Source organism: Rhinopithecus bieti, unplaced genomic scaffold (genome assembly GCF_001698545.2).
Source record: "Rhinopithecus bieti isolate Rb0 unplaced genomic scaffold, ASM169854v2 scaffold_72161, whole genome shotgun sequence".
In the NCBI taxonomy this organism is placed as follows: domain Eukaryota; kingdom Metazoa; phylum Chordata; class Mammalia; order Primates; family Cercopithecidae; genus Rhinopithecus; species Rhinopithecus bieti.
The window spans coordinates 2,629,239-2,642,757 of NW_016828382.1; the positions used below are offsets into that span (position 1 = coordinate 2,629,239).

Below are 13,519 nucleotides of genomic sequence, written 5' to 3' on the forward strand. Positions count from 1 at the left end.
GCATGTAAATTAGTTCAACCATTGTGGAAGACAGTGTGGCGATTCCTCAAGGATCTAGAACCAGAAATACCATTTGACTCAGCAATCCCATTACTGGGTATACACCCAAAGGATTAAAAATCATTCTGCTATAAAGACACATGCACACATATGTTTATTGCAGCACTATTCACTATAGCAAAGACTTGGAACCAACCCAAATGCCCATCAATGTTAGACTGGATAAAGAAAATGTGGCACATATACACCATGGAATACTATGCAGCCAGAAAAAAGGATGAGTTCATGTCCTTTGCAGGGACACGGATGAAGCTGGAAACCATCCATGGTTTCCAGGAACAGAAAATCAAATACTGCATGCTCTCACTCATAAGTAGGAGTTGAACAATGAGAACATATGGGCACAGGGAGGGGAACATTACACACCGGGACCTATTGGCGGGGTGGGGGACAAGGGGAGGGATAAGATAAGGAGAAATACCTAATGCAGATGACAAGTTGATGGGTGCAGCAAACCACCATGGCACACGTATACCTATGTAACAAACCTGCACGTTCTGGACGTGTATCCCAGAACTTAAAGTAAAATAAATAAATAAAAGGTCAGAGCCCATTGAAATGTAAATATGATCTATTAATTAGCTATTGAGATACAGTTTCTTCAACCCCACAAGTCTAAGATGCTAATTAGGCCTGGCCCTGCCTATGTATGGTTTGTGTCAGTGTATATCTAAACACAGTGGAATTGAGTAAAAGTAGCTCTATCTTAGGGAAGAGGGCTGAGAACGAGACAGGAGTTAATAAAGGAAAGTAATGTCAATTTCACCAGGCTGACCTGGAAGCCTGCTGAACCCCTGTGTAAAGACCAGTTGTTGTTTTTTTTTTTTTCAGTAGAAAATACTGAGTCTGTATAAAGAGCTTCCTTTCTCTAATAAACACTCACGGAAAAAAATGGCAAACTTACAATTAGCATTTAACATTGAAATAACCTACCACTTGTAACACATTATAAACTTCTAGATGAAGAAGCGCAGGAAAAAGGCCCAAGAAACATATAACATATAACCATGACATTTCTGAGAAATGAGACTAAGATTCATCCAGAGATAAAAACAACCTAGTAACTTTCCTTGCTTCTAAATCTGTGAAGTGATTTCCTTTATGCTTCTCTTTAAGAAAAGCAAATAGATGGAAAATATTAGCAGAAAAACATAAAGAGTAAAATTACCCAATAGTAGTAAATATAAAATTACACAACCTACCTGAAAACTGTACTTTTAAATGGATAAGAACACATATGCAAAATAACTTAAAACAAAATAAAAACAATGTTCTTTTTAAGAAAAGCACAATATATGATGCGGTTTAATAAGAAAGATTTTATATTAAGTATTGCAAATCTTAAACTCTCATCAAATTTTTAAAAATTCCTATAGGTTTGTTTTCAGTCATTAAGTACTAAAGTGTTTTTCTAAAAGGATTCTCAAATTGTTTCTGTGCATGTCGCAAAATATTTTTAATAAATTGTTTTTATTTGGCAAAGAGAAGCGCCTAAAGAATTTTTTTCAAAAAAAAAACATTTTCCAGAGTAGGAAACACGTTTCTTAACCATAAAACAGTTAAAAAGCTGTGTATAATTTTTGGCGAGGGCCAAATCATCTCAAATGTATATTTTTGAATTATGTGCCAATTTTATAATTAGTACAAAAATGATAGCTGAAATATTTTAAAAATGTAAAAACCAGTCCAGGCAACATAACTATACAATCTTGCTGTAAAAGTACTTATATCGAATTCCACCCAAAATATTTTTGCAATATACTAAATTTAGTTCTTCAAGTCACTCTTCACTGCCGGCTGGCTTTTCCATTTTCTGGTGTCTCCATCCTGAAAATAGGAGGAAAAAATGAGTTGATAAAATAAATATTCATTAACATTTTTGTCTCCTTAATTATCTACCTTTCACATGAAACTTAATATATTCACAGAACAGAACATCAGCATTTTAGGAAAAGACTAACTTTAGGGTTCCTCTAGCTAGGCCAACTTCATTTTACAGTGAAAATTGAGGCCCTGAGAGACTAAGTGACCTTCCCAAGGTCACATGTCAAAGGCTACTGGTTTTTGTTTGTTTGACTATACCACACTCTCCCTTTCCAAGCAAAACTAAGGAAAAAATCTCTACGATTTAGTCAAGAATTTACTTCCTTTTGCACTAAATAAATGTATTTCTACCAACAAATTTTTAAGAGGATTTCGTCTGAAAAAAAAAAAAATCAAAATAATCAGATCTGAGATTATTATAATCAATATTCTTAATATTGTATTCCTTAATAGGAAAACATTTCCCTCTGTTATTATACAGAGATTGGTATTATATCCTAAGTGGTATGATTTTTCCCTCTATAATGTTTACTAAGCATTGAAAAGAAATGCTCTAAGGAGTAAATACTTTCAGGGTTACAATCAATATAATTGAGCCTTTTACAAGCAAAAATCAAAGAGGTTAATTTTTTCTCCTTATGGGGAACATGTATTAGTTCAAAATATTAGTAATAAAAAAATTGCTGATTATTACAAATAAGCAACGTTTGTTAAGGTACTGTACAGGCAATTGACAAAACCAATTTTGACAATAAATAACACAAACCCATTTTCCTCTTTAAGATGTTGATACAGTTCAGCTCTGTTATTAACAGAGTTCAAACGTCCAGCAAATTCCTGATGTTTTCTGGAATTGGCAGTATTGATTCTATTACTCCACAAGGATAATAAGGACACTGGCCCTGGTGTTATATTTAAAAGGAAGAAAAAAAAAGACAGAATAATTTATTACTTCCGAATTTACAATTTACACTTACCTTTAATTCTGTTGTTCATTTGACACAATTAAGGCAGTTAATTCTGTAGTTCATTTTACACAATTAAGGCAACCATTTTCCTCTTATTCTGAAATTAATGTGTTTCAGGGTCCCCAAGAGCAACCACTAGGTCAGTGATTGATGGAAGGACTCAAATGACTACATGTAAAGTTATACTCCTGGTTAAGAATGATTACAGCAATACAGTAAGGAGACACAGCTAGGTCAGTAAGCAGAAGAATCACATGAGGTGGAGACTGGCAGAGTCCATTTGCAGGCTTCCCATGCTCACTCTCTCCAATGAGTTTTATGCAGAGTGCATACTACCTCCATAGGCAAACATGCAGCCACACGTGTGCAATATTTCTGCCAGGAAAGTCTGTTTGAGTAGAGTCCAGGGTTTTTATTGGGGGCTGATCAGGTGAGTATTCTCTACCTAACCATAACGACCAAAGTTCCAGACTTTCAGAAGGGAAGCAGGTGTTCAGTTCATTATCTAGGCAACATCTCAAAAGCCAAGTTTCCAGATGCCAGCCAAGAGCCAAACCTGCAAGCAGGCTTTTCTAATTATAATAGTCTCAGGCCTGCTATGTTAACTCTTTCCTGCACAATATGATAAGGCAAAAGAATTACAAGAGCCAAAACAATTTCGAAAAAGAAGAAAAAAGAAGATTCTTACTTCCTCATTACAAGACTTAATTTGAAGTGACTGTGACAGTACTGGATTGGTGAAAGGATGGCCACATAAACCAATAGAATATAAAGAAGAATCCAGAAGCAGACTGCCACATACACAGTCAACAAATTTCTGATCAATGTACAATACTTCAATGAAGAAAAGATAATCTTTTCAATAAATGCTGGTGGAACATTAGGACATTGTATGCAAAAGGATTAATATTGACCCATACTTTGTACCTTATAGAAAATAACTCAAAAATTGATCATGGCCAAAATGTAAATCTAAAATTACAGAACTCCTATAAGAAAAATCAGCATTTGTGACCTTGGGTTAGATTTCTAACATGTAACACCTAAAGCATAATCATAAAAGCAAAAATGGATATATTTGACTTCATCAAAATACAAAGCTTCTGCTGTGCAAAAGTCATCGTTTAAGAGAAGAACAAGCCACAGACTGGGTGAAAATACTTGCAAATCACATATCCAACACAGAACTTGTATCCAGATAAATAAATCCACTAATAAGAAAACAAACAATTCAATTTAAAAATGTACAAAATATTTTAATGGACCTTTCACCCAAGAAGATAGATAAAAAATAAGCAAAGGAAAAGAGTTTTACCATCATTAATCATGAGAGAAACGTAAATTAAAACACCAATGAAATACCACTATATACCTTATAGGATGAAAACAAAACAAAACAAAACAGTAACCCTGACAACAGTAAGTGGACAAGGATGCAGAACACCCAGAACTCTCATACACTGGTGGTGGGAATGCAAAATGGTGCCACCACTTTGGAAAAATAAGTTGGCAGTTTCTTATAAAATTAGTCATTATAATACTATGTGAAAAAAGCCAATCTCAAAGGGTGGCATGACATTTTCTTTCATTTATAAGACATTCTGAAAAATTATAGGGAGCACGATTATAGGAAGAGAAAACATATCAGTGGTTACCAGGGACTGGGGAGAAGGAGAGTGAAGGATGACTACAAAGGGTCAATACAAGGAAATCTTTTCAGGTGACAGACTGTTGTGTACCCTGATTGTGGTGGTGGTATGTATTGTCTAAACTCACAGAACTGTACATCAAAAAGAGCTAATATTATCATATATATTTAAAATTCTTATTTTCTTATTATAAAACTAATACGCGTTCATGAGAATAAATTTAGAAAACAATAAAACACATAAAGGAGGATATAAAATCATCCTAATGCCACTGCTCTAACAACTAAAAATTTTACTCTTTTTTCCAGTGCCAATCTATATCAACAAATGTTTTCTTTTTTGTTTTGTTTTGTTTTGTTACTGCATCATACAAAGACAGCTGAATAGACGTTTGCCAAATCTAGACGGCACATTTGGAATAGCCCAACCTTAAGTGCAGTGTATACAGCAGGCACAAAATTCACTTTGGGGAGGCCTGGGAAGTCATCTTCCAAAGCAGATAAAACTGAGGTATAATAAAAGGCCCAGATAAGTTGCTGATCAGAAGAGATATGCAATTTAGGTTATAAAATAGAATGAAAGAAAAAACAAACACTTTTCAAATACCAGGCTCAAACAGAAAGTTACAAGGAAAGGCAGTAATGTGCAATCAAGTTGCTTCTCATATGAGCTATTCCACATATTTCTATGGTGAAAAGCATCAGGGATCCATTTAATTTAATGGTAGCTGATATTTCATCTAAGTGACAAGCTAGTACATACGTGTATGAAAACTTAAAATTGAGATCACAGTACATATGTTTATGTAACCTGCTTTAAAAAAACTTACTCATTTACATATTCATTCAATAATTATTCTTGGGCTATATAAATACCACCCTGTGGGGGCTGGACGTGGTAACTCATGCCTGTAATCCCAGCACTTTGGGAGGCTGAGGCAGGCAAATCACCTGAGGTCAGGAGTTCGAGACCAGCCTGGCCAACATGGTGAAACCCTGTCTCTACTGAAAATATAAAAATCAGCCAGGCACGGTGGCAGGCACCTGTAATCCCAGCTACTCGGGAGGCCGAGGCAGGAGAATCACTCGAACCCAGGAGGCAGAGGCTGCAGTGAGCTGAGACAGTGCCATTGCACTCCACCCTGGGCAACAAGAGTGGACTCCGTCTCAATAAATAAATAAATACATACATACCAGCCTATGGACACACCATTATTCAGTCATTTTCTTACTAATATGGCTTTTAGTTGCTTGCAATTTTTGCCAGTATAAATACTCTTTGTTTTTTTTTTGAGACTGAGTCTTACTCTGTCGCCCAGGCTGGAGTGCAGTGGCACGATCTTGGCTCACTGCAATCTCCACCTCAGTAATACTCCTTGAGAGTTCTATTTGCCAAGCAATGCTGAAACACTGTTTAGAGTATACCTAAATTTCCCATCCTAATGAACAGTGGTATATTTTGTCATATGAGAAACAATTTATCAAAAAACATCTATTTAAATCTTATTATTTTCTGGGCCCTCTAGCAAATGCCTGAAAGGCAAATATAATAAGATCACCTCAAGGATGATCTCTGGTTTCAAAGAAACTAGTGAACTGAAGAATATCATATGTATCACTATATATATACACTATAACAAGCATATCAAAAACAAATAAGCCTGCCTTCTCCCTAGGATGAGCTGCCAATATTCATAAGCTGGTTCTACTGCCTTAGGAGAGGCACAGTGGCAGGACATCAGGTAGTCTAATGATGGCATACCATTACACATGTATCCTAAAAAGACTAAATCTAGTTTGCCTCCAACTAAGGCCTAGAATGATTTCAGGAGCTGCCAATCCCAAATCATATCCTTGGTGCCTAGAATTCCTTCAAGAGGAAACTAAACTTTTAACCTATAAGTAAGAGATTAAGAGGCTTTACAGTGAAAATATTGTTTATAATTATAACTACACTAAAACTCAAACACATTTTAATATAGCAATAAAAGAGTGATAATACATTATTTCTAGGTTTAGTAAGAGTTTAGGGTAAAAGAGTTTGTATTCAATATACCAGCTCTTACTATAGTATCAGGAACATAAACAGATTCAAGTTTATATATTTAAAATTTCTTAAAACACAAACTTTATATGCTTATTTTCCAAAGGCTTCATTAATGAAAGTATGACACTACTTGTTTTTGTTTTTAACACTGACAAACATATTTACTGCCTCCATTCTCTAAGGCTGTGATATGGTTTGGCTGTGTGCCCACCCAAATTTCCATGCTGTTCTTGTGACAGTGAGTGAGTTCTCACTAGATCTGATGGTTTTATAAGGGGCTTCCTCTGCCTTTGCTCTGCCCTTCTCCTTGCTGCCGCCACGTGAAGAAGGACGTGTTTGCTTCTCCTTCTGCCATGACTGTAAGTTTTCTGAGGCCTCCCAGCCATGCTGGAACTGTGAGTCAATTAAACCTCTTTCCTTTAAAAATTACCCAGTCTCAGGTATGTCTTTATTAGCAGCATGACACTGGACTAATACAGGCTGTAAAGAGAGAATCTCCTAAACAGCATCCATGAATACCTAAGAACTCTTCCTCACATACACACAACAATATTAAATAACACTGTACAAAACAGAGCTTCATTGGAAAACTTTTTTTTTTTTTTCCTGAGACAGAGTCTTGCTCTGTTGCCCAGGCTGAAGTGCAATGGTGCGATCTTGGCTCACTGCAACCTCTGCCTCCTAGGTGCAAGTGATTCTCCTGCCTCAGCCTCCTGAGTAGCTGGGATTACAGGTGTGTGCCACCATGCCCAGCTAATTTTTATATTTTTAGTAGAGGTGGGGTTTCATCATGCTGGCCAGGCTGGTCTTTAACTTCTGACCTCAGGTGATCTGCCTGCCTCGGCCTCCCAAAGTGCTGGGATTACAGGGGTGAATCACCACACCCAGCCTGGAAAACTGTTTATAAAGCTAGTTACCACAGCTGTACCTTACCTTTTGATTTTTCCACTTGTGGAGTTTCATCCATTTCAACAAGGGGTTTTTTGTTTGGAGGTTCTGGGGAATCAGGCGAATCTTTTATAATCTCAGCTTCAGCCAAGTCTTCTTTTCCACGCTCTAAGATTCCTTTTAATCTTTTAGAGGGACAAATAATGAAATGTAAAGTTTAAATTTTTAGAAGTCTAAAAATGGTCTAATAATTAAACTATCTTTGCATATCAACCTTTATAGAAGATGGTTAATCTCATAAAATAAACCTAGGGACTAATCAAAAACATCAAAAACTTCAAATCTAAACCAGGTAACAGAAATTAATCAATTAAAACAAGTTTTCCCTTTTTCCTCATAATAACCAACTGTAACAATTCAGGAATTAGCTGTAAAAATATATAAAAAAAAGAATACTTAAGTAAAATTTAAAGTAGGAAATGATGTGATCTTCAGAAGAAATTGCAGCAATTTTGATTTTTAAAGATATGAACAAAATACTGAATTTCAAATTACAAATAAGTTTAATAAGTTTATCCCCATTTATTCTCTAGTCTATGTATTGTGCAGATGTATTTATGTTCTACAAATCAGAAACTTAACTCTAAGCTTTTATAGAGTTTCATCAGAGAACAAAAACACTTGCAAAATACACAAGAGTGTACTTGAAGCCCAGTGGGATCTGAATGATAGTACTTTTTCCCTCTTACGGTGAGCCAGTTTTGTTTCAGAAGCTCAGTAGCCCTAAGGAAAACATGAGCTTCTAAAGTCAAAGAGAATAAAAGTATTCTATTATTAATGGATAAAATTATAGGATTTCCAGAATTAGCTTCAAAGTATTCCTATGGGGGTAGTGGTGAAGGTAGTGGATGAAGATATATATGAAATAAGATCTGCCATGAATTGTTAATCATTGAAAGTAGATGATGAGTAACTATCTGTTCTATTGCTACATATGTTTGAAATTTTCCATCATAAAAAGATGTGTTTTTGGTCAGTTGCAGTGGCTCATGCCTGTAATCCCAAGCACTTGGGGAAGCCAAGGTGGGCAGATCTCCTGAGGTCAGGAGATCGAGACCAGCCTAGGCAACATGGTGAAACTCCCTCTCTACCACAAATACAAAAAATTGGCTAGGCATGGTGGTGTACACCTATAATCCCAGCTACGTGAGAGGCTGAGGCATGAGAATCACTTGAACCCAGGAGGCAGAGGCTGCAGTGAATCGAGATCATGCCACTGCATTCCAGCTGGGGTAATAGAGTGAGACTCTGTCTCAAAAAAATAAATAAAAATTAATTAATTAAAAAAAAGTTACCTGGTGTTGGTCTGATTTCTGGCAAGGGGATAGAGGATATAGCCAGCTGATAACGCTATTTCTATTTATAAGCCTTTATTACTTTTATGTTTTTTTCAGATTTAACTTTGACATCATAATATAAATCACAAACCAAAGGAAAAGAGTATACTATTAAGGAACATTTTCAGAATAGACTGTATGCTTTTCTGTGCTTCCAAGGCCATCCTATGCCTATTTTTAAAATAGCACCTTCCACACTTTGCTGCAATCACTATTTTTTTTTTTTTTTTTTTTCAACAGAGTCTTACTCTATTGCAGGCTGGAGTGCAGTGGAGTGATCTCGGCTCACAGCAACCTCTGCCTCCCAGGTTCAAGCGATTCTCGTGCCTAAGCCACCTGAGTAGCTGAGACTACAGGCATGTGCTCCCACACCCAGCTAATTTTGGTATTTTTTTTAAGTAGAGACTGGATTTTGCCGTGCTGGCCAGGCTGGTCTCAAACTCCTGGCCTCAACTGCTCCACCCGCCTCGGTCTCCCAAAGTCCTGGGATTACAGGTGTGAGCCACTGCGCCCAGCCTGCAATCACTAATTTAATTGTCTGTCTCTACCATCACACTGTATGTTCTTCAAGGGTAGGGATCTTGTGCCAAATGCCTGGCACATCCTAAGCATTCAATAAATATTTAGTGAACAGAGGAATAAATTACATCTGTGAGGTTCACAACACATAAAGCACATACTGATACTAAACATCATGCATTATGATTTTCAGAAGTTAATTAGAAAAACTAACACTAACTTTGCCCCAACAGTAAAAATTCACACTTTTTTACGCCCAAGAAAGATCCTTTAGATTTTAAGAATGATAAAATTACAGTAATGAAAATGAACAAACATGTATTAAATGAACTACTATTAAATCAGGTTAGAATGTATGAAAATGCTCTATGCAAAATGTGATATAACAAAAGGCACTGTGGTGCTATATCAGTGCCAAGAAGTCACCTCTCCGAGTCTTGCCAAGACTTTTCCTGTTCATAATCTTTCACTGCTTTCTCTGACTTGTCCTCTTTGTCTTCCCTCTTTCTTCCTCGTTTCTTTCGTTCTTCTTCTTCCGGGGGTTTGCTCCTGCATGCCATCAGACATTCCAAGACTCTTTGATGTTTCTCTGAGTTGTTGATATGGGCTCTGACAAGGGTTTCTAATTCATTCCACATGATACGGTATTGTTCATCTCTGCAGTAAAGATTTGGAAATACTCTTTAAATAATATTGAAGTGTCACTTTCTACTGGTAAAGTAAAAAGAAATAATGAAATGTGGACTTCCTTCCTCTTACTTGGTAGTTAACAGTGAAATTCTAAGCTATAATATATCAATTTTTATGATTTTGTATTATTTCATCTCAAACATATATATATATATATACACACACACACACATACAAGTCCTCAAATAAAATTTACATATAGAGTAAGTTATCTTGAGAAAAACAGTATGTATCAAGTAAATGTGATCTATAAAGAAAATAAGAAAAAAAATCTACCTTTTAGGGCCCTTTCCTCTTGTACCAACTGTGGAAATAGGTAGAGGATCATTTTTTCTTTCCATATCAACTAAGTTGTATATTGTTTTTTGACAGTTTAACACATCTTCTTCTGTCAGAGATTCTTTCACAATAACACTGGCTAATGGAACTACCTGTTAGATTTTTTTTAAAGAAAAAAGAAAATCTGTCTTGAAAAATAAATATCAAAACATCTAGGCAGAACTTGATTTTTGAAAGGATTTTAAAGACTATCATGGTGAAGGAATCTATAACTATCACTTCAATTTTTAATTATTAATTCTTTAACTTTAGCAAGCTCATATATTTCACTCTTTGCTTAAGAAATGGTATAAATTACAAATTTTCTAATTTGTTTCTATAAAGAATATATAACTAATCTATAAGAAAAGTTGAAGCTACTTAACACTTACCGCTTGCATGTTAAAAATGGTGGTTTGTGAAATGATCATAGGCCAGTAACGGGTGTGTTTTTCTAACTGATCTTTTGCTCGTTCCAAAGGGACCTCAAGACTTCCATCGATTTTATATCTGGGGTCTAGAAAAGGAGTTAATCTGTTTTCCCTCATAAATTCACCAAAATCCTAATGATAACCAAATAAGATAAAATTAGAAACTATGTCTAATGTTTCAGTATGGATTACATGTACTAGTCTGTCTCCCTGATGTCTTCTGTCCTGTGATGTGCAACAAAACATTTTTTCTAACAGTATCCCTCAACTCCACTCCTTTTTTAATCCTTTCTGAACTTGAAACCTATCAGCCTTTATACGGTGAAAATGAAGAAAGCCTCAAACATAAATGCATTCATGGTATGTTTTCCCCACCTTTTGTAAAAACCAAGAAACACTTTTTTCCCCCTTCTGTAATTTAACTTTTCTATCACATATAGATAAAAGAGTCAGTTAATCATATTAGAAGACTCATTTGCTTATTTAAAAACTACCTTGAGCCTGGGCACGGTGGCTCACACCTGTAATCCCAACACTTTGAGAGGCTGAGACAGGTGGATCACCTAAGGTCAGGAGTTTGAGACTAGCCTGGCCAACATGGTGAAACCCCATCTTTACTAAAAATACAAAAATTAGCTGGGCGTGGTGGCAGGCACCTATAATCTTATCTACTCGGGAAGCTGAGGAGAGAGAATCACTTGAACCCAGGAGGCGGAGGTTGCAGTGAGCCAGGATTGCACCACTGCACTCTAACCTAGGCAACAAGAGCAAAACTCTGTCTCAAAACAAACAAACAAACAAACTACCTTGACATAACATAAACATGTTAACAATAATTATCTGTGAATGATGAAATTATAGGTAATTTACAGGTGTGGGTGTTTTTTTAAGACACCTATATTCTCTAAATTTTCTACAATAAATATTGATTAGGCTTCTCCTTATTTAAATATTATGTTTTTTAAAAAATCCTAATTAAAGTTACTTACCAGTATATAACACTTTGTGGTTTACAAAGTATATTCATATACATATATCACACTTAGTTTTTACAACCACCTCAAGAAGTAAACAGTATGAAATACCAAGATAGGAAAGAGAGGAGGGGAATAAAAAACAAATAGAACAGAATTTCTACCAAAAAGGGACATATATTTCCCTTTATGTTCTTCCCAATAATACGAAAGTTTATGTTATTTCAAAGTAGCAGCAATCCAAATATTCCAGGTTTCTGTTTGCCATTTAAATTACTAGAAATTAAGTTTCACCTAAAATATTAGTTCAAATCAATTTATTATTTCCTACAATTCCAGCATGTCATTGCAATTCAGATACATCTCACTATACACTGAATATAAAATAAGATTAAACAATGATAAATAGAATTTTTGAGCAAATATTGCAGGAAATTCACCTAATTAAAATAATAATCAACTTCTTCCAAATCTCTTTTTTTCCACAGATCTTAGCATTTAACGAGCACTTGATAACTACTTGCTGAATGATGACACATTCAAAACTTAAAATTTATAGATATTAGAGTCTTACTGTAATCCGGTAGTCTGTAACTCTTCCTCCACATCCTTCACTAATTGAAGGCGGATCTTCTAGAATGGATCGAGAACTGCTAAGGACATGCAAAAAAATCTCTCCTCCATGGCTACTAAGCATATGACTAATGACTTTAGAACCTGATTTTCGTGGTTGTTCCAGTAAAACAGAACGACCTGTCAAAAATAAGATTACGCTATCAGTAATGAAACTCAAACGGGCTCTCATTTATTTCCTTGAGATTTACATCTAGATTTTTTCATTTTATTTATTGATCCCCGTATTTTAACCTGCATTGCTAATTTAGTGTATCTACTCTTCCATGCCTAGAAATCTGAATTCTAGCCTTAACTATATCTTAGTTACTCCAAGGTTACATAGTTATACAGTTTCACACAACAACTATAGTGGTCTCTGAAATAATACATTTGGCTATATGGTTCATCCAATTTACATGTACATATTGAATTTTTCTCCTGGACCTCAAGAAGAAAAGTGAGACAACTGCTCCATAATCCTCAGGTTATTAATGCTACAGAACATTTGGGGAGAAGGCACAGTCCCAGTTCACTTACATGACAGTTCCTCATCCACACGGTAATCATAACTACTTTCTATTCTACGTGTCCAAATGTTAATCTGAATTTCACCTAGTCTGATAATCAAATTATGCTTAATTAACAATGACCTAACCTTATGATAAAGACAGACTGACTCTTTAGATCACTAGTTCCAAAACCTGAGATGATCATAAGAATTACCAGAGAAGCTTTTAATTTGGAATCCAATAATTTAGACTTGTAAAAAAAATTTCACACAATGAAACCACAGATTTAAGGTCATAGGTAAGAATCATATGGTATAATATTAAAAACATAATATTTATTTATGATAAAGGTATCATGTTCAAGTTAAGTCCATCTTTGCTTTGATTTAAAATTCAATGGGCCAAGATAAATGGTCTACATTATTCCAGCTTCTATTTTATTTTTTTAATCTATTTTCTAATTGTAGCTTCTAAAACAAATCAATTTAGACTCTAAAGGTCAAATTTTTAAAATAGAAATACTCACAATTTTATTAAATAAAACTTGCTTAGATAAAATAGCCTGAAAGCCAAACCTAAAGTCATCTTTTAAATGTTAGTAAAAACTGTTAAAGGGTATTTCGAATTACAT

The 13,519-nt window shown here is 35.1% G+C and overlaps 1 protein-coding gene across 3 annotated transcripts in view; it reads right to left on the reverse strand.

Moving 5' to 3' along the window:
- Positions 1 to 1,488: 1,488 nt before the first annotated feature.
- The window catches only part of INTS13 (integrator complex subunit 13), a 33,188-nt gene continuing 21,157 nt past the window's right edge, over positions 1,489 to 13,519 (reverse strand). For 2 of the 3 annotated variants that reach the window (XM_017864490.1, XM_017864491.1), the window contains 7 exons: positions 12,339 to 12,517; positions 10,752 to 10,922; positions 10,318 to 10,472; positions 9,778 to 10,008; positions 7,481 to 7,620; positions 2,651 to 2,786; positions 1,498 to 1,887 (listed from right to left, as the gene is read on the reverse strand). In XM_017864490.1, the coding sequence (XP_017719979.1) occupies positions 1,848 to 1,887; positions 2,651 to 2,786; positions 7,481 to 7,620; positions 9,778 to 10,008; positions 10,318 to 10,472; positions 10,752 to 10,922; positions 12,339 to 12,517 (1,052 nt within the window). In that variant the 3' untranslated portion in view covers positions 1,498 to 1,847. Of the gene's footprint in view, positions 1,888 to 2,650; positions 2,787 to 7,480; positions 7,621 to 9,777; positions 10,009 to 10,317; positions 10,473 to 10,751; positions 10,923 to 12,338; positions 12,518 to 13,519 lie in introns of all 3 variants that reach the window. The other variant, XM_017864488.1, reaches the window with a different exon arrangement.